Below are 20080 nucleotides of genomic sequence, written 5' to 3'. Positions count from 1 at the left end.
CGCCATGGAGAGAAGAAGAAACCAGACAGCATCTGTGAGAACCTACATGTTGAGTGCCCATCAAAATGAAAAACAGCTCATTGGCCGTCAGAAGCCAGCTGGGACCAAGTCAGGTGAGGCCTTCCCTACATTCCCACCTACTTCCCCACCCAGCAACACACACACATATCTACATATCTATAAGCTAAATTCTTATAGATATGACACAGGTAAAGGTTTCTATCCCAATTTAAATAGATGTTTCCATTCAAAACATAAAGGCAAATCCATGGTTGGCTGTCTAGGTTCTCCATGCAAGCTACAGTCACAGATGCGCTCTGTTTCAGTGAGACCTCTCCTCTAGCTACAGTGATCCTGCTCACCTCCAAGGGCCCCCCTTCTCCCATGCACTGCCCAAAGTATAAAGTGCAGGCCTTGTTGGAAGAGCAAAGTTCACCTCTTCTTTTCCCACTTTAGTGAAATATGGCACCACCCAGGACGATCACTTAGGATGCTTCCACATGAAAGCTTGCACTTTGGGGAATAGGATCACTGTATTCTAGAGGAAAGAGGTATTCCAAGTACAAATTGGTATTCAGCAGTGTTAAAAAAAAAAAAAAAAAAAAAAAAGACATCAGACAGTGCTCCAACAGTGCGGGAACAGAAGCTACACCATGCTTTGAGGGTAAAGACAGAACGCTGAAAACAAAGCCTTTTCTCCTAGATAGGTACATGCTGACAAGACACTGCATACAATGGAACAACGGAAAATGTTTTCCCAAACTGATTAAACAAATGACAAAAATGAGAATGAAGTCTCCAGCCTTTTCTATTTCAAATTAATCTGGGGTATTAGAAATTTTAAATAAAACATATTATCTACAGTATTAAATATACACACAGAGAGAACAGAAGGGAATTTGATTAATAATATAGGTCAAGCTGGTGAAGTTTGGTTAGTTAGGTTTTCACAGCAACCTTAGCAGGCAGAAACGGGAGTAAGGGTAAGGGATTTATCCATCAGCCATTCTTGGTGCTTCTGGAGCGAGCAGCCAGCGTGCATCCTTAACTAAGGAAGACCTATCTTCAGTCTTTCTATAAATCACTGCAGGGAAACTGACAAATGCTTTATTTCCTACAAAGAAACTTTGAGGCCCAGAAAAGAAAGGAGTTGTTAGCTTGGTTTCAAGAGCCAGAAAAGGTCATCTATGAGTAATAACAGACTGGTCACCATGCCACTGCAGGCTCCCAAGTGACACTTCTATCATTTCCCACTTTAAGGCCAGCTATCAATCCTGATTCATAATAAAGCAGACTCACTCCCTCACAACCCCCACACCACTACCGCCTCCACATCTCACTCAAAAGTGGAGTCAATCACTGTCTGATGCTTTTTACTCCACACACACACACATGCCTTCCTGGTAGTCCTCGCTCCCTCCTTAGCTTCCTTGGTCTGTGTGCTTTTCCATGTTGCAGTGATTTCTTACTACTCCTCACTCCTCAACATTCTGCAGTTGCTGCACCTGGCCCCAGCAGCACACTCCAGTATCTCACAGCACGATTTTCCATGACCGCATTGGCGGCACCGGCCCTGTAGAGTTAACCTTTTAGACTGGCTTGCAACTACTCATGGAGATCAGATATCCCGTGGCAACAGTTGATTTTTAATCCTCCTACTTTCAAACAGAAAGCCACTCCAAGACAAATCAGAGTAACCTGATCTGGAGACTACATGAAGATGCAAATGCACTGCCTCCACTCCAAGTAACACTCCAACACCGCGCGCTGAGAAGATGCTGAAGGCTTGGTTTCGAGGCTACCACGCTGTGATGTCTGTGTCGAGTGGCCAATCCACACCGAAATGATCCTGAACAAATCAGAGTCTATTTAATGTTTAAAGCTTTCAGGAAAAGAAGATTTTCTGATTCTTCCCTAGCGTCTACCAAGACATTTAATTGTTTTCACTAGGGGTTAAAAAAAAAAAGTTCCTCCTGCTTGAGGCTTCGTCTTTTTTTTTTTTTTTTTTTTGGAGTGGTGTGCTGTTTATTTTATGAAGTGAGAACTTTTTTCAAAACAAGACGCTATCTCCCCTCCTCCCAAACACACATATGGCACAATAAATCAGCATTTACCACTTCTGTTCATGGTGAAATGCTTGGAAATCGCTCTCTAGGTTACTCTAGGAAATGACAAAGTTGCCCTTTTCAAGGATAGCTAGCACCAGGCCACTTTTGATCTTTGATATCTACAACTCCAGGCCAAATCATCATAGAGATTTTGTGTGTGTGTTTGTGTGATGTCTACAACTCCAGGCCAAATCATCATAGAGATAGTGTGTGTGTGTGTGTGTGTGTGTGTGTGTGTGTGTGTGTGCTTTTTGTCATTATTTTTTAATAGAAAGAAAACTGCTACATTAAGTGTCATGCTAATTTTGGCCTAAAAGTCACAGCTTCATTTTAAATCCCAACGTGTGTGTGTGTGTGTGTGTGTGTGTGTGTGTGTGTGTGTGTGTGTGTGTGTGTGTGTGTGTGTGTGTGTGTGTGTGTGTGTGTGTGTGTGTGTGTGTGTGTGTGTGCGCTTTTTGTCATTATTTTTTAATAGAAAGAAAACTGCTACATTAAGTGTCATGCTAATTTTGGCCTAAAAGTCACAGCTTCATTTTAAATCCCAACAACTGGGAGAGGTGTGCACATGTGCTCACTAGAGACACCATTTTTATTAAGTTTCACTCAATTAAACAAAACAGATGGACTTAAACTAACAAGGAAAAAAAAACAGTACCAGTAAATTCTTTAATGTTGTCAGAGTAAATGTCTTTATGCTGCTCACAGAAGTTCATTCAATGGTACCTTTCTCTCCATATGCTCTTACGGGCTTGGCTAACAGAGAACCAATATAAAACTCATCAGAGAGCTACCATTTTAAGTGGAAATGGTAGCAACGGATTATTTTTAAATGGCCACCTCTTTAAATTTATGCCTGAGGTTGTAATTTTTTGAATTTTTGTAATCAGACCTTGACGATGACCTTGAGCAGTAAGATATAAATAACTCCCACATGCTTAGCGTTCCAATAATGGAACACTACACATACATGGCTAGGGTTCAAAGAAACTTGCTCTGTTACAGGGATTACCTAGAAAGACTCTTCTGCAGTTCAATTTGTAAAATTTAGTAGCAATAGAATAGACTCATACCATCAAACTAGAGGAAGGCCAGTCTTAGAACTAAGTCCCTGACCATCAGAGGAGAAATGTTTACAGACCATAAAAGAGAAAGTCCAGAGAAAAAAAGTCTTTCTGGGGAATGTAACTGTAAGAGCTCTTAAAATTCTAGCTAATCAGAATAAGGCCCCAGGCAAAGAGAAGGGATCCAGATAGAAGCAAATAAAACCAACATAAACCTCACAGTTAAGGGAACCCAGATTTGTTAATTTAAGGCTGGGTCTGCCTGTAACGCAATTACTCACTAACAGCTACAGTTTCACCAAAGTCATTCTGGGCTGAAATATGGAATAATGCTTTAAGTAGAAACAGCGGACTGAAAGCATGCGAATACTGGTAACAGGTATGAAACAGAGAGCTGTGTGCACACTCACGGCAGTTTCAACAACATTTAAAATGACAGATTAATATTTACATTGTTTCTTCCTTTACAAATTGCTTGACAACAAAACCAAATTTTTGTTTTTGGAACCAAATTCCAGGGCTAATAACCAAAGTTGAGTTTCTGATGCACATTTAGAGCAGACTAGATTTTGTATATTTGGTGGAAATTTTGAAAGGCTCGTGCTATGTTTTAGTTTTGAAGGCCTAGCTTTTTTCAGCATGGCTTGGCTTGAATCTTCAAATAAGTTCTTGAGAATAAAATCAGAATTACTTACATTTTAAGTGCAGGCCACATGGCACAATTGGGGGGAGATAGATCAGAAATTCCCAAATATGAATCACACATGCAGGGAGGAATCTGGCCCACAGACTTCCTCTAATTAAACGCCTATCTAATAAAATATTGTCAATGGCATACAGATGACTGTTCAAAGAGCTGAAGCCATTTATTTTGAGTTCTGGAGCTCATTAAATGTATTTCTTCATGCTAAAAGAATTTCTCACGTTTTTATTTTGCCCTTAACAAGCAGCAGCAAAGGCAACCACAAAAGGGTCTAAAATTCACATATTTTGAAATAATATCCAACAAAAGATATTCGCACAAAGAGGCCCTGGAGTAGCCAACAGTGGCTTTAAGATTTGTGTTTACATAGGGCTTGTCTTCCATTCATGGTCTTAAGACAGCATGTCACAGAGCAGCTAGTGAGTGGCTGGTATCTGAAGGCCTGGGTCCCCTGTTGAGTCAGGAGACTCCTACACTAGCTATTGTCCTAGAAAGATTGGTTGAGAGGTCTCAGGAAACCCTTTGGAAATCCGAATGTATTCAGAAGTCTGTAATATCTGCTACCTAGTATCACACCCAACCCTACCTCTGGCCTTCCTCCACTCTTAGTTCAACTTCATGCACACACATGCCCTTCTTAAGCTAGAATGAGATCTGCAGGCTGGGTAAAGACCTGGGGGACTGGAGTCTCCCCAAAGTCAGAAGGCTTGGAGGGTGGCAGGGTAGATGCTGCTGGCTTTTCCTGACTCAGCTCTTCACAGTGACACTGGGGAGACCACATCACCTCAGCAAACGTGCTCCACCAGGCTCAAAGAATGTATAAACGGACCCTTTGGCCAATGTTATGGAATCTTTATTAGCATAGGACAAGCTCCTCTTGAGGCAAGTAATGACTATTCGCAGCACATCAGGATGTATGATAAACAGCCTTTAAACAAACTAGAAACACTATTAATTACACCACGATTGCTGCTTTTGTAAATACTGGCCAAGAAGCAGAAATTAAGTTGCTTGCCTGGTACAAAGCCAGTGAGGGAAAAACTCTATGAGCAACTCTTAAAGTGAAAAATCTCGTCAATACAGAACTGAGAATACTGCCATTATCAACTACTCTTAAAATACTTAGATAAAAATCACTGCTGTAGGAAAAAGCAAAACAAAATAATGATTGAAGCGTGTTTTGCTCTGGGATGCTTACATTTGACGATTCCTGTCATAGGCTGTGTAAATTCATACCTAGTGCTCAATCGTATTTCATTATCAGACTGCTGTATAATTAGAGGGAAACAGAAAATTCATTTGAACAAACCACCTTCACAGATAAACCACAGGATTCCACACTTGGTTCTGTTTAACTCACACTTCACTAAACACTCACATAGCAAATTGACATTTTTCCTATGTCTGAACAGATTATGCAAAAATGTGTTATAACTGCAAAACCCTCACAATATAAAAAGAAGTAGTTCTTCCCACCTATTATGGCCTGTAACTGCCTAAGTCTACTTGATCACTAGTCTCCACATCCGATTTGAATTATTAATTCATATATGACTCTCCAAAATTAAAATATTGAATCAAAAAGCTCCTATTGCACCAAGATATCACATAGAATAAAAAAGCGAAGCCTAGAGATGAGGTTACAGTTTCAGCTTTGTCATGCAATAGCTGTATTACTTATGCAAAGTCACTTTACTTTTTCAGAACAAGAAATGAAGTTTTGCCCAGAAGAACCTCTGAGGTCCCTTCCAGTTTAAAAATTCTGTGATTCTGTTAAATATATAAATTTAAAGCAAGACGTAAATAGACTACTTCAATGAACAACTCTCAAACGATCCAACAATCAGCTTGATTCAATCAGGCAATGAATCAAATGATTAGGAAAACAAAACAAAAAAAGTCTGTATAAAAAGGGATTAAGTGTTCAGACTCTTTAAAACCGACTTCTGGACATTCATGTGGACAGATATCATTTGTCAATGAGATGAGCCGATACTCCTCCATTTTCTATGCTACTGCCAAATTCTACTCAGTGTCCTAAGCACGCTTGGTTCTTCCCTTGTGATCAGGTCACGTGATGAGCCCAGTGAGGCCCTGGTATGGTGGCACATCAGGGAGCTATCCTTGTTAGGACTCTTTTCAATAATTTTGTAGTTACTTAGGATCTAAAAATTTTATTCTACAATTTATCCTTTTTTTTTTTTTTTTTTCAAAAAAAAAAAGTACCTAAGGCTGAAAAGTACAAATCACAGGCATCAAGAAAACGCAGTTTGTTTGTGATATTTTTCTTACTCTGCAAGCAAGCCAAAAATTTAGCTAACACTTTTACTGTATTCCACTAGATTCGAGACAGCCTGGGTAAGAAGAAGTGACCCTGGCTGTCCAGTACAAACAGCTGGGAAGCCCAAGGAGCACTCAAGACCAATGAGATCAAAATCCCTAGGGTCAGGGTCCCGGCATCACTAATTTTTAAAATATCTCAGAAAATTGCAACGTGCAGCTAAGGCAGAGAAACTTCAAGTGAAAACTAGGCTCTTTAAAATGCAGGAATGCTGGGTGAAAGGCAGTGATACTGGTGGGCAAGATTTAAAAAGAAGTCAATCTCTCTCTACTTACACTTTCTTTTTTCTGGCTCAGAGAAACATCCAAGTATCACTATTCCCAATAGAGGACACTGTTCACGAGAGTGTGAATGGTAAGACTGTGTCTGTAAACCAACCAAGAGCAACCATGCTGGAAAACAGTCCTTCTCTGCGCTGTACACAATTCAAAGGCAGGCATTTAGTTTGTTGACCTACTGGTGACAACAGGGCCTATTTCAAGGTGTTGCTCTTCCCTGCATCCCCACTCAATAGTATTTCAGTTTCACCAAGAGATTCTGAGAGGCAGAATTGTACTTCTTAAAACATAACAATACGATCCACCAATGCAAACCTAAACCAAACCAGCAATCCCAAGTAGATTACAATTCATGAAGGTTTGACAACTTTTCTAGTATTTCACAGGAAGCCTGGGAAGCAGAAATAACCCCAAATTCTTCCCATTAAAATATTCATTATTCTTGACTAAAGATTTCACCAACATAATCTCAACTAGCTATCAATTTACATTTGGCCTTGAATAGTGCCAATTCTTCACTTCATGAGGCATGGACAAAACAGCCCTCCTTTTAAAGAAGGGGAGAATGGGAAACCGATCCCTTTTCTGTAGTCTCAAGGATGCTTCAGTTCAAACTCTCAATCAACAGGAGGGTGATCTGCATAATTGAACATACACAGAAAATTGCCATATAAATATAACACACTATACACGTGATCGGATTCATAATAAAGTGTTTCTTCCTAGCCTTCAACCAGCAAAATAAACAAGCTCCTGGGAACTTGTCATTAGGACTTGCTGTTTATTTTGCCCACCTTTTCTGGAAAGCAAGCCACTTATGTGAAGTTTTGTTTTTCTTAACGATTTTAGAAGTCAGGCAGACCCTTTCAAACACGTGCCTGTCCAAAACCTCTAACAAATGTAGACTACAAATGAATGAGTCACTAGAACAGATCATCTTTAGGGAAATCCTGGTCTCCTGATCCCAGGTTGCTGGGGCTGAAGACTTGCCTCCTGGCCTCCTCACTCATCCTCCTCCTGTTCCTCACTCAAACGCAGGCCACCCAAGGACCCCCGGCTTCTCAGCAGGGACGGGGAACGCAGCACTGCGGGGTTACCAAACATGAGGGGCTGGCTCCCGGGGATCAGCATCTCAGAGTCTGACTCGCTGGACTCAGTCCCACTGCTGGTGGAGCCCTCGGTCACTTGCAGGGGTGCCAGCTGCCCCGCCATGCCACTGGCACACACCGACTGCACAGCAGGGACCTTGGAGGCTGCACCCATGGGGGGTGTGCCATTAGCCAGCCTTCTATCCTCGGGAGCAGCTGCGCTGGCTTGCCCCCGCTTCCCACGGCCACCAAGCCCATCCGTGGCCTCCGGGGTAAATGCTACCTGGCTAAGGATGAGTGGATCTGTCTCTGACTTATTATATCTACCAGGAAGATTCCGCAAGTGTGGCCTTGGCGAGGTGGGGGAACAGTGTTCATAAGGACTCCCCTCTCTATGGTCATGTCCATTTTCAGAAACATAGCCCTGAGACCCAGTTCTGTCCCAACTCATATTTGGACTTGAACTGCTGCTGCTGGGAGACAATGGGGTAGCCAGGGGGCTGTGACCAGCCGAGCCCTTGAACATTTCATCTATAAGAGAGCTATGCCTTGGGAGTCGAGGGCTCCCGCTCATATCAAGGGTTATGTCTGCCGAATCGTCATCAAGGAATTCTCTGGAAGGAGGCCGGGAGGACTTCGCAGAGTGCGGGGAAGCCCTACACCCAGCCTCTCTTCGCGCCTCCTCCCTGGACAGCAGATAGACACCGCTGGTCAGATCACCCTCATAATTGTCATTTGTTTGGGACCGGGACCGGGACCGGGATCGGGACGCTTGTTCTCTAAGAAGGTCGTATTCGCTATCTACGTCACTGCAGTCAATGAAAGGAATGGAAGTACTGCTGCCTCTGGCAGCCCGGGATGCTGGACCTGTGCTTGGCTGCGGGGGCTGAGGTTTACTCTGCTGGGTCCTATCCTTAACGACCTCCTCCTCTTCCTCCGTGGGCGCCGAGGCGGCTCCGTCCGCCTGCTTGTTACCCGCGGGGCTTCTCCTCGGCACAGGGCTCGGGTGCGACCCCGGCTCCCCGGGGGAAACCTTCGGTTCCTTTCCTTGCTGGCAGCTCTGGCCCCCTGGAGATTCGGCACCTTCTCCAAATGTAAGGCTGGCGCTCTGCTGAGACTGGGTGGGGTGGGGAAAAAGGTGCGGAGAGATGGAGAAGAGGGAGACTGTTACTCCAAGGCTGAAAACAGAAAAGGAGAGCCAGGGTCTCCGGGAAGAACACCCGAGGCCTCTGCGGTGGGAGGACTGCCCCGGAGCGCTCTGACCCAGCAGCAAATCACGGAGGCACATCTGGGCGTGATCCAGAAGGTTCCTTCAGGGCGTGGCGGCTGACAGCACTGTACCCGGCAGCACAAGCCAGGCCTGGGCTCTGTTTTCCAGGACTCACCGACTCATGCTGGGGTTTGCTTTGCTTTTCTCTTTTGGAGGGGGAAACAGGATCTTACTCTGTCACCTAGGCTAGAGTGCAGTGCTGCAACCACAGCTCACAGCGGCCTCGACCTCTTGGGCTCAAGCAATCCTCCCAAGTAGCTGGGACCACAGTCCTGCGCCACCATGTCCGGCTAACTTTTAAACATTTTTTTGTAGAGATGGGGTCTCCCTGTGTTGGCCAGGCTGGTCTTGAACTCCTAGGGTCAAGCGATCCTCCTACCTCAGCCTCCCAAGTGGCTAGGACCACAGGCATGTGCCAGCACACCCGACTAATTTTTAAATTTTTTAATAGAGACTGGGGTCTATGTTGCCCAGGCTGGTTTTGAACTCCTGGGGTCAAGTGAGCCTCCTGCCTTGGCCTCCCAAAGTGCTGGGATTACAGGTGCCAGCCACCACGCCCTGTTCACATTGGGCTTGTAAAGCTTCTACGGAACAAGACGGCCCTTCCAGCCCACAGGGGGTCTCCAGGGAAGGGTGGGCAGGCCCATCAGGGACCCCTGAAGGCAAGGTTGACACAGTCATCAGAAAAACGATAAAGGACATGTTTGCTTGTACTTCTCAGGGCAGCCTGGATGGGGAAAGGGGTTTTTTTGGATTCACACAATGAAACCTCCTTTATATTCTTCCCCAAGTTTCTTTTTCTCTTTTAGAGAAAGCTCTGAGAACTTACCCAGACACCAACTCCAGGGAAAACGAGCTTTTGCCACCCTCAGAGCAAGAGTGATAATGTCTCTTACTGCCCATTGTGGTCACTGCCCTGAAATACAAGCTCTGGGAACTCGCCGGCCAGTTCTGTGCCAGCAAAGGCTTCTGGCCTTGGCACCAGGCAGGAGTTACACCCATTGGTTACAAAGCAGGTCCCCATCTCTTCCCAAGTAGACCCATTTGGCTGGAGAGTCAGTCTCAGCTCTGCTCACTGCAGCGATGGTTCCGCCGCTGAGCTCTCAGTGGCTTAGAGTACCGCATGGGAGATGAGAAGGCAGCTGAAAACACAACACACTCCAGGGCCTCTGAGCCCAGGCTGCGGGCACATGGCACAAAGCCTGTATCTGGTCAAAGCCAAGGCCCATAATCAGATTCTCATCTGCTAAAAACCCCAAAGGAAAGGACGGAGAACCAGAAAGCCCACTCTGAAGCCCAGGGCTCCATGGAGGAAGTGTGGGGAAAGCAGAGTTATCATAGGACAGCGCCATCACTGACCTGCTCCAGTACTTCCGAATTCAGTTCTGTAGGCTGTGAAGCAAGGCTCCGGATAGAATGAATCTTGCTGTGCTTCCTGGGAAAAATCACACAAGATCATTAAAGTTAGGTGAGGTTTCTGTTTCTTTTTTCTTGGTTTTAAATGAAACAAAGGTCCTTTTATTGGAAGTATTAGTGCCTTCCTGAATAATGATGGTACCCAGAGCCGCCTTCACAAATGCTACTTGGAAACATACGCAGTCACCCTTTGATAGCACTTGCATGGTCCAAGGGTTACTTAAATCTTGGAGAAATTCTCAGAAGCCCTTGTTGTAGTTCTCATGGTGCAGCTGGTGAAGAAACATTTAGCAACTGAGCAGGACCTTTCTAGTTAAGGGGAAAGTCACAGAGGAGGGAGGACGTGGCTGGGCCCTCCCCCATGCTCTGAATGGCAAGTCTGACAATACGAAATCAATTCATGCACTTTAGGTAATTATTTTCTGGATCAGTTCTATAACAGAGGCAATTACCACTCATCTGCTCACTCTATCAAAGTGGTAAGTTCAGAGGAAAAGGCCTGCCCTCAACAGTAGAAGGAACTGACTTTAACAGCATCTTGACACGTCCTCTTTCATCTCTTCCTTCTCAGTCTGCCTATTCCCCTTTTCCCTATCAAACAGGCACTGAAATGCCCAGGTCCTGAAATTCATGAGACTGTGTAAATATAGATTCTATTCCCAGGCACATCCAACTCTTCTTCAAAATACTCCAGGTTAGCACAGAAAAGCTCTAGAGATCCACATTCTGAATCAGAGAGAGAACTGGGCGATTTCTTACATGGTCTTCAAATACTAACCATTGACTATCCAGGAAAATTATGGGATTCATCTCCAAAAAAAAACCTCCTTAAAAAACCTCTTGAACGTGACATTTAAACAGGGCATGAGAAAGCACCACAGATTTGTGGTAGAAGGAAGATGCAGGGATGGTCACAGAAGCAGGTTTATTTCAGCAAAATCAAAGCAAAGTACTGAAATAATCTGGACGGTTCTCAATAGGGAATCAGAGAAATACAGTGTAGTATCTTCATACTACTGTATGGCCCTTAAAACAGATCTCAAAAAAAAAGGTAGTATTAAAAAAGCAAGATGCAGAATTATATACGAGAGTACTCGAATGAAAAGAACACACTCGGAGCAGTTTTTTCTTCTTTTTGTTTGGGACAGGATCTCGCTCTGTGGCCCAGAGCTGGAGGGCAGTGGCACAATCTTGGCTCACTGCAGCCTTGACCTCCCAGGCTCAAGCAATCGTCCTACCTCAGCCTCCCAAGCAGCTGGGACCACAGGCATGCGCCACCACATCCAGCTATTTTTTTTTTTTTTTTTTTGGTAGAGATGAGGTTTCATCATGTTACCCAGGCTAGTCTCAAACTCCGGAGCTCAAGTGATCCACCGACTTCAGCATCCCAAAGTGCTGGGATTACAGGCATGTGCCATTGTGCCCAGCCTCCAGAGCAATTCTACACACTCTTTTGAGATGCAGTAATATGCATACAGAAAGGAGCCTAAATTTGGCAGTTGCCTCTGGGGAGGGGAGAAGGGAAATCACCAGAGCTGGTGGTTCAAGGGGGTTTTACCATGTCTGTAACGAGAGCTGCAAATAAAAGAAGAAGAAAAAACAACCCCAGAAACAAATGTGTCCAACTGTTAATGGCTGTTAATTCTAAGTAGTAGGAATCTGGGTGTTTGCTGACTTCCCTGTACTTTATTGTAATTTTTAAATGTATGAAAATGAAAAAAGTTTTTTAAAAACCCTACATGCACTAACTAGTTCTTGAGGCCCCATCCTTCGCTCCTTTACCCTCCTTGGGTTCTGCTGCTCCTCCTTGGAGCACTTGGAGCTTGGGAGCTGGCTGGCTGGCCAGAAGCTGCTTAACAGCTATGAGACCTGGACTACTTATTTAACCTACTGGGGTCTCAGTGTCTCCATCTTTATAAAGGGAATAAAAGAACAGTGACCTCACAGAGCTGAGGTGAAGACTCAATGAGTTCACACAGGCCCAGTGCTTGGAACAGCCTGGCACACACTAAGGGCTTCAAGTGTTTGATAACAACAACAACAATAATAATAATAATAAATCCTGTTTCTGGTTGGGCATGGTGGCTCTTGCCTGTAATCCCAGCACTTTGGGAGGCCAAGGCGGGAAGATGGCTTGAGCCCAGGAGTTTGAGACCAGCCTGGCAACATAGGCAGGCCCCATCTCTATAAAAAATTAGCTGGGAGTGGTGGTGGGCACCTATGGTCCCAGCTACTCAGGAGGCTGAGGTGGGAGGATTGATCGAGTTCCAGAGGCTGAGGCTACAGTGGGTTGTGATCACACCACTGCACTCTAGCCTGGGCGACAGAGCAAGACGCTGTTTCAAGAAAAAAAAAATCCTGTTTCTGCTCATCCAGATTTACTTGATTTAATTAAAATGTTCATAGACATACTTTCAATAGAAATCCCAAAATATTGAAGGACTCACCAGTGAGCTAGTTTTTATGATGCTTCATCCCCCGCTGTGATGTCCTGAGCTCTTCTCTCCTTCCCCAGCATGTCCTCTCCCGCCTCCCCTGGTCCTCTCTGTCTGTTCTCATCTCACTCTCGAGGGCGTGCCTCTGGGCTGTAAAACCTTCCTCTCTAACACTGGACTTGCTGAGGGTGACTGAGACTGTCATTTACAACTCAAGGGAGACCAAGTCTGAAGTCTGGGTAAAGAAATATTTAGCAGCAACAAACTGTTACCTGGCGAGTCTGAGCCTTCTCAGACTAGAAGCAGCATTGAAGCTTCTCTTACCTTTCAAACTGCACCTTCTTATGTCCTCCTTCTTTAACATAGTCGAGAACCTGCTTCTGAGTCCGACCACTGAAACGGAGATCACAACAGGGAAGGGGAGAAATACCAAGGCGTTCTCATTTAAACACATAAATGATGCTTCAGGGCTTCATTTCCCCTCCTTCCCTAACTGGGAGAGATGCAGGGTTGCTCGGCTAGCAAGGACTAAAAGCAATCCTAACAGACTCTGTATTTTTGGGTCCACTCAGTCTCTTGATATTTTCCTTGAATATACAGAAAAAATGTTCAATTAACTAAGCCCACTTGATAACTGTGTTTGGTTACTAAGCAACCATCCCAAGAGCCTGTACCTTTCATGAAGGCAGGGATCACCGGGCTCAGCGCCTGGAACAGTATTTGACACATGGCAGACAATGATTTGTTAAAAATGAACGGAAAAGTTAACCAATAACATGCAAGTCCACATATTCTATGAAGCAACACCAAATGTTAGTAAGACATTGTACTTCTACAGAGAGAGGAAATCCTTTCTGAGTTAGAGACTCCCGCTAGGCATTTACCATGACTGGGTGGCTTTGCCTGGTGCCTCTCTGCTGTTCAAACAGAGCCCGCTGGGATTACGATACAAGCGCCCCTGCTTGGCCATAGCTCCTGGAGGCCAATAAGCGTTCACCTCCCCAACCTGCTGTGTGTCACAGCGGCTGTGAGAGGCGGGAGGAAAAACGTGCACCCAGCAAATGGAGGCACGAAGTGGCGACCTCACCTGAACCGAAATGATGACCCCCGGCTAAAGAGGACGGGCTTGGGCTTTGGTTTGGGCTCTTCAAAAAGTCTAAAGAAGGCATGATGTTCAACACAGATTTTCCAGAAGGACTTGCAGAAATCCCGACTGGCCATCAGGAATTCCAAGGTATCCTGGTACGCACTCTAAAAAGGGAAAATACAACGTTGGTTTTTTCCATTACCCATAGATACACCACTGAAATAGGAGAAAAGCGGCAGAAGAAAGCTTTGTCCAATAAAGTTTTCGCTGTGTGTTTTATTATAGCATGACCATCAATGCAAAGACTTACTAAACTCTCGTTATTCTTAAGGACAAGATGTGGTCCCTAGTCCATCATTTTCTTCCCTACAGAATCTCTTAGACGGGTAGCAGAAACAGCCGTGTGGCTTCAATGGAAGTGACACCATTTTTTGACAGATTTCATATACGAATTATGTTTATTTGGCTTACATTTCCTTGAAAAACAAAACCCAAATACTGAAAGTCCCTTCCTGCCTCCTTAAAATCACTGAAACGCAATGTTCATCCTCTTCCTCGCACTTCGTGTCAATGTTGGCCCTTACGTCGTTTCTCTGTAAAGTTGCCCACGGCTCCGGGCTCCAGGCCACCCCAGGAACTACATAGGAAATGAATTTTTTTTTTCTGGAGCACAAAAGTATCACCCTCGGCTGAAAAAAATCATGCCGTTTGATTCTGGAAAGGGGATATGGAAATTTTCTGCTCCCAATTGAAGTGGCCATATCATATAAACAAAAGTTACTACCGTCCTTGGCATTCCCAGCAGTTCCAACTGTTTTGGGGGATCTCACAGTTTTGAGTGGACCCAACTTACAAACAAGCTGTGCTGCAGTTCTTTATTTCTAAGGCAGCTTTTTGGAACTCCAGTGAATTTTTCCATGGAAACCCATTTAAAATGGGTATATGGTTCCCAGGTCGGGCCATGAAAACCTGCTGAACCCAGATTGTAGCTACACTATAAGCCTAATTGCCATTTATCATCTTCTTTGCGATGGGAAAAAGAACTCTACATGCTGGCTGGGGACAGATGCCCAGGACACACCACCCACCTCCTCCGTCGCCATTTCCGGCAGACAAAGAAGAGGCTTCTCCTCCCTTCCCCTCCCAGTCCTGGCGTGGGCCACAGTGTTAGGCGTGTTGTGGGAAGTAAGTGGGGAAGGGAACCTAATTAGCCCATGAAAATGAGTTCCACTGGGGGCTCAGGGCCTCCAGCAGGGATTGGGGAAGTCAGTCTATGCCTGGGGTAGGGGAGGATACTGAATGGGGTCTCCAGGTGTAGCCTGGGGCTGGACGCGCAGCCATAGCACAGCTCAGGTTGTTTGTCAGGAGGGGCTGCCTGAATCTGTGCAGAGAAATGACCCTCTCCCCAGGTACATGTTCATGTATCTCCTTTACGCTCTCTGTCTACCAACGACGACAGCCGTAGAGTTACCGACCATTTGGATACATCTGTCCTAGAGACGCTCGGCGTTCATGTGGACAAAAGCCCCTGGGTAGCACTGGCCACAGGTTCAGCAGAAGCCCTGCCAAGCAGACCTCCACCCCTTGCAGGACACACGCCATCCCATGGCTCAACGGGTCCCCTTTCCCGCCGGGACCACTTACATTGGCATCTGGCCGGAGCTTGATGAGAAAGCGCTTCCTCTTGAAGCTCAGCTTCCGCACCTTGGCCCAGTTGAAGGCATTGATCTTAGTGAAACCCTAAAAAGAAAGACAGTAGCAGTTAGCCAGGAAATGTATAACAAGCAACTTGGGAGTTGGTCTGTTTTGCTTATGGAAGCTAAAGGAAGAGGGCTGACAGGCGACTGCTCAGCAGAGATGACTTTTGCAGAGAACTCACAGGATCTGTGGCTATCGGATGATACCTGTTCCTGGAACATTATTTCTCACTAATGATAGGATTTTGGCATTCAAACTAAGTCTGCCTCTAGGGAGAGAAGAAACTAGCCAAGATAATGATGAAAAGAAAGATAAATAGAAATAAAAACCATGACAACCACCACAATCATTAGCTGCCAGGACTTATGAAGTGCCAGGTACCATCCTGAGGGCTTTTCATACTGTATCTTAACAACCCTTATATGATAAAACCCAGCAAGATGGATTTACTATTTTCATTTTATAGACATGGAAACTGCAACATGGATATATTTTAATTTGCTGCAAATGACACGTTTAATGTGGCAGAAAGAGACTTCCAAGCACACGCCTTCCTGGCAGCTATGGTTAACATTCAGCAGGTTTGCAATCAACTCCCTGCTTCATCCACGCTGGTCTGGCTCCTGGGCCCATCAAGCTTCCAACAGCACCGGCAGAACTGAGGATGGGAGGCCAGGCTTGCCGTGTGTCTTCAAGGCCAGCACAGTCTCTGGGCCGGGTTCACACGTCCTCATCGTCTTTGGCAGCCAGGTAGTCATTGTCTCCATCCAAGATGGAGAAACAACGGGGAGCTGCCAGATACCAACTCCCATCTGCCCGGTCTCAGCTGAAATTAGAATTCCTCTGGAGCCCACTGGAACACCAGGCCTGTTCATTCAACGTGGCAAGAATGAAGCAATAGGGCACTGGCAAGAAGGTGGGTTCCAAGACACAGGGTTTGTACATGACTACATTACCCAGGTATTCCCAATACTTAGGGACTGTGTCAAACACAATCAAAGCACATTAATTCAATTGTGAGATACTTCTTTTCCTCCTGAATACTTTTTAGAAATGGTTCAGGATTGTGATTTGAAATTTAATGATAGTACTGAAAACTCCACTTGGCTTTATTGTTTTTCTTTTTTGAGACAGTCTTGCTCTGTCACCCAGGCTGGAGGGCAGTGGTGTGATCTTGGCTCACTGCAACCTCTGCTTCCCAAATTCAAGTGATTCTCCTGCCTCAGCCTCCCAAGTAGCTGGGATTACAGGTACACGCCATCACGCCCAGCTAATTTTTGTATTTTTAGTAGAGACGAGGTTTCACCATGTTGGCCAGGCTAGTATCGAACTCCTGACCTCAGGTGATCCACCCGTCTCAGCCTCCCAAAGTGTTGTGATTACAGGCGTGAGCGACCGCGCCCGGCCTATTGTTGTTTCTCTTATCCGATACTCAGAGGCTATGCACGCAGGTCAAAAATTGTCAAGAAAAAATCCGCCTTGAATACCACACTGCTCTCACAATGTCACTCCCTACTACCTGGTAGGAAGCCAACTTAACTCTTCTTGGGATGTGATTCTGTAATAATTATGCTGTCATAAACTTCTGGTGCATGAACAGAGAATCACTGGAACTCTTTTGATAAAAGATGAGGGGGAAATATAAGCAAACCTGGAAGAGCTCAATAAAGGGTTTTAGGTCCTGAACATATTTACAACTTCATAACTGGGTGAAATCTGATCCCATTTCATGAGAAAGGCAGGTGCTTTCTCTATATCCATTTGAAACTAAAAGCACAGGTTACCCGCTTGTGTTGAAAAGGAATGTACTGAACAGCCTTTTGGGGGTGGTGAATATGTTCATTCTGTTGGTTTTGTGGGGGAATTTTACAGGCTATACATATATATAATAAAAACCTATCAAACTACGCACTTCAAGTGTGTGCACTTTATTGTACGTCAACAATACTTCAATAAGGCTATTAAGAGAGAAGCATTGATCAATGAAACAGTCCAATAGCAGAATGATCAATAGAGCACACATTTTAGAGTGCAGAGAATCACTATGTCCTTAAGTAGAATACAAGTAAGAATTCAAGTGCAGTATGTGTTTTGCTACAAAACTGCAAGAATGTGGCTTTTATGAATTTATAAAACTGCTGTATCTTAAAAGTGTGCCTAACACTCTTTAAGTATATCTGAAGTCCCGACCAAATAAGCTGGCTCAAGCCAAACTGGGTTTGGAAAAAAAAAAAAAAAGGATCACATTACAGCAAAGTATCATCTGTAAGTGTGAAAAAGGTGTTTATTCGGGGACCTAAAATCTCGATTCCATTATACTGTGTTCTAAGTGTAGGTCCATGGAGAGCTACACATTTCTGTGATGCTACAAAGTCAATAAAACCAAACAAATCTGTAATATGGATTCCCCAAACAGGGCAAAGGTAAGTGAAATAGAATCTGGGAGCTGAGGGCCTAGGAAACAGAAAGCCTGAGATGAGGTTAATTTTTCTTTGTTTGCCGAAAAATAACAATCAGAGGTCTTGGCCCACTGAATATGAATCAGAGTTGAAGGGCCAGTTCTTCTCTCTCTATCACCAAGGGAACCGGGCCGTGTTCTCAAGGCTCTCACCTGAAACACTAGAATTCCCGTGTTGGCAACGGCCAGATTGATCTTCGTGCCTTCCCTGTCCTTGGCCGGGTGCAGCCGGATTCCATACATCTCTAGCCGACGGGCAATCTCTAGGAGCTGGAAATCTGATTCTGCTGGTGTTTGTCCACTGACAAAACAAAAATTAAACAGAAAGGCCAGGAGATTTGAATTCCCTGTGTCTATTAATTTGAGATTAAGAAGCTTCTCTTGGGAAATAAAAAGGCATTTCATCACAAACACTGGGGCTACCCGATCAGATGACACCCAACCTCCCATTCACTGTAACCCAAAGTCTAGCAGCTTGGACAAAAGCTCCATTGCTCATGGAACATAAAACCCCAAAAGTCTCCAAACTCAGCCAGTTTTTTTTTTGTTTGTTTTTTGTTTTTTTTTGAATCTCAAAGAGTTTCCTTTAAGGTCATATAAAAGCAAAACACCACCGTGTTAAAACAAGATTTTAGTTGCTTTCAATAACCTAAACCTGCAAGCAAAGTTCAAGAGAACACTTTTTCACACGGCCGTCAGGCTCCAATGCTTCCTTAAAACAACAACCAAAAGTACCATGAGTCCTTTGAAAATATTAATCCAAACAAAAACAAAAATGGAGATGCTATGAAGGTTCTGGATTTTCACGATACTCTGACCTTGTCCCTAGGTGACCACGTCCCTTTCCCAGTTTCTCATTAGCATGATGACTGGATGGTCCTTTGCTCTTACTTTCTCTTTTGTTCCAAAGCACGGGCTTCCTTAAACTCCAGGCTTCAGTGGGTGACCTGTGCTTCTGAGAGCCCAGGATGAATCACCACATCCCAATGAGCCTCTGTGATCTTCTTCCCTCACGCTTTGTGTTTTTCTCCACAATAGTTTGTGTGCGGGGTGGAGGGATGTACACCCATGCAGGTTGGAGGCAGAGAGAACCGGCTCAGAGGGAATATGAAGCCAGGAATGAGACTTACATGTGGTTATGGTGAAATTCCACGATTTTGTCCTCTAGTGCGTCTTGCTGAGGTATGTATTTATTTTTTGCTAAGTGCTCTCTGTCCAAGGCTTCATCAAAATCCCCAATCTCAGCTAAAAAGAAACAGAAAGAAAAACAGGTCACGTAGGAATGACACTTCCCAGTTTGTCAGTATTCCCCAGTGAGCCAAACAGAAGGTAGCAGACAACATGAGGTGAGTCCAGTTGGTGGGGAACATCAGAAGGGCCAGATCTCAGAGACGGGATGCGAGGATACGTTTAACAATTGTGGTGATGTGAGAAGACAATTTTCTCTCCTTATCTCTACCAGTCAGAAAGAAGCTTCAAGGCCAGGCGCGGTAGCTCACGCCTGTAATCTCACCACTTCGGGAGTCCAGGGCGGGCAGATCACTTGAGGTCAGGAGTTCGAGATCAGCCTGGGCAACATGGCGAAACCTCATCTCTACCAAAAATACAAAAATTGGCTGGGCATGGTGGCGGGCACCTGTAATCCCAGCGACTAGGGAGGCTGAGGCAGGAGGACTGCTTGAACCCGGGAGGTGGAGGCTGCAGTGAGCCGAGATCATGCCACTGCACTCTAGCCTGGGTGACAGAGCAAGATTCCATGTCCCAAAAAAAAAAAAAAGCCTCAGAATCATCTATCTTCAGCCATACCTGCTCCCGGTTTTTCTTTTCTCCCCATCCACCTGGGGAGGTTCTTGGCAGTAAATTCTACACATGTGGGTGACAACCGTATGACCTCCTAACAAGCCCTAAAACTTCAGGACTTTATAAACATCAAAGTGAAACTCTTATATATTAGCAATGACTAGTGCAAAACCCAAATGCTTTATCATGTAGAGAAAAGAGGATTGTCAGTGGGTGCAAAGGTAGATAATCTAATGCTTAAAAAAATTATAAGAGTTTATTAAACTTTTCGTAGTCCTGTTGTCAGAAATAACAGATCAGATTGCAAAGTCTTATATACGTTTTTATCCATGAGAAA

General features: G+C 44.7%; 1 protein-coding gene across 4 annotated transcripts in view; it reads right to left on the bottom strand.

Moving 5' to 3' along the window:
• Positions 1-20080, bottom strand: part of FARP1 (FERM, ARH/RhoGEF and pleckstrin domain protein 1) — a 313335-nt gene that overhangs the window by 47601 nt on the left and 245654 nt on the right. For all 4 annotated transcript variants that reach the window (XM_009248747.4, XM_054528675.2, XM_009248746.4 and 1 more), the window contains 7 exon segments: positions 19074-19188; positions 18097-18244; positions 15432-15527; positions 13788-13951; positions 13025-13093; positions 10209-10284; positions 8447-8696 (listed from right to left, as the gene is read on the bottom strand). In XM_009248747.4, coding sequence (XP_009247022.2) covers positions 8447-8696; positions 10209-10284; positions 13025-13093; positions 13788-13951; positions 15432-15527; positions 18097-18244; positions 19074-19188 — 918 coding nt within the window.

The sequence above is a fragment of the Pongo abelii genome, chromosome 14 (genome assembly GCF_028885655.2).
Source record: "Pongo abelii isolate AG06213 chromosome 14, NHGRI_mPonAbe1-v2.0_pri, whole genome shotgun sequence".
NCBI lineage: Eukaryota > Metazoa > Chordata > Mammalia > Primates > Hominidae > Pongo > Pongo abelii.
This window is presented reverse-complemented; position numbering and strand designations above follow the sequence as displayed.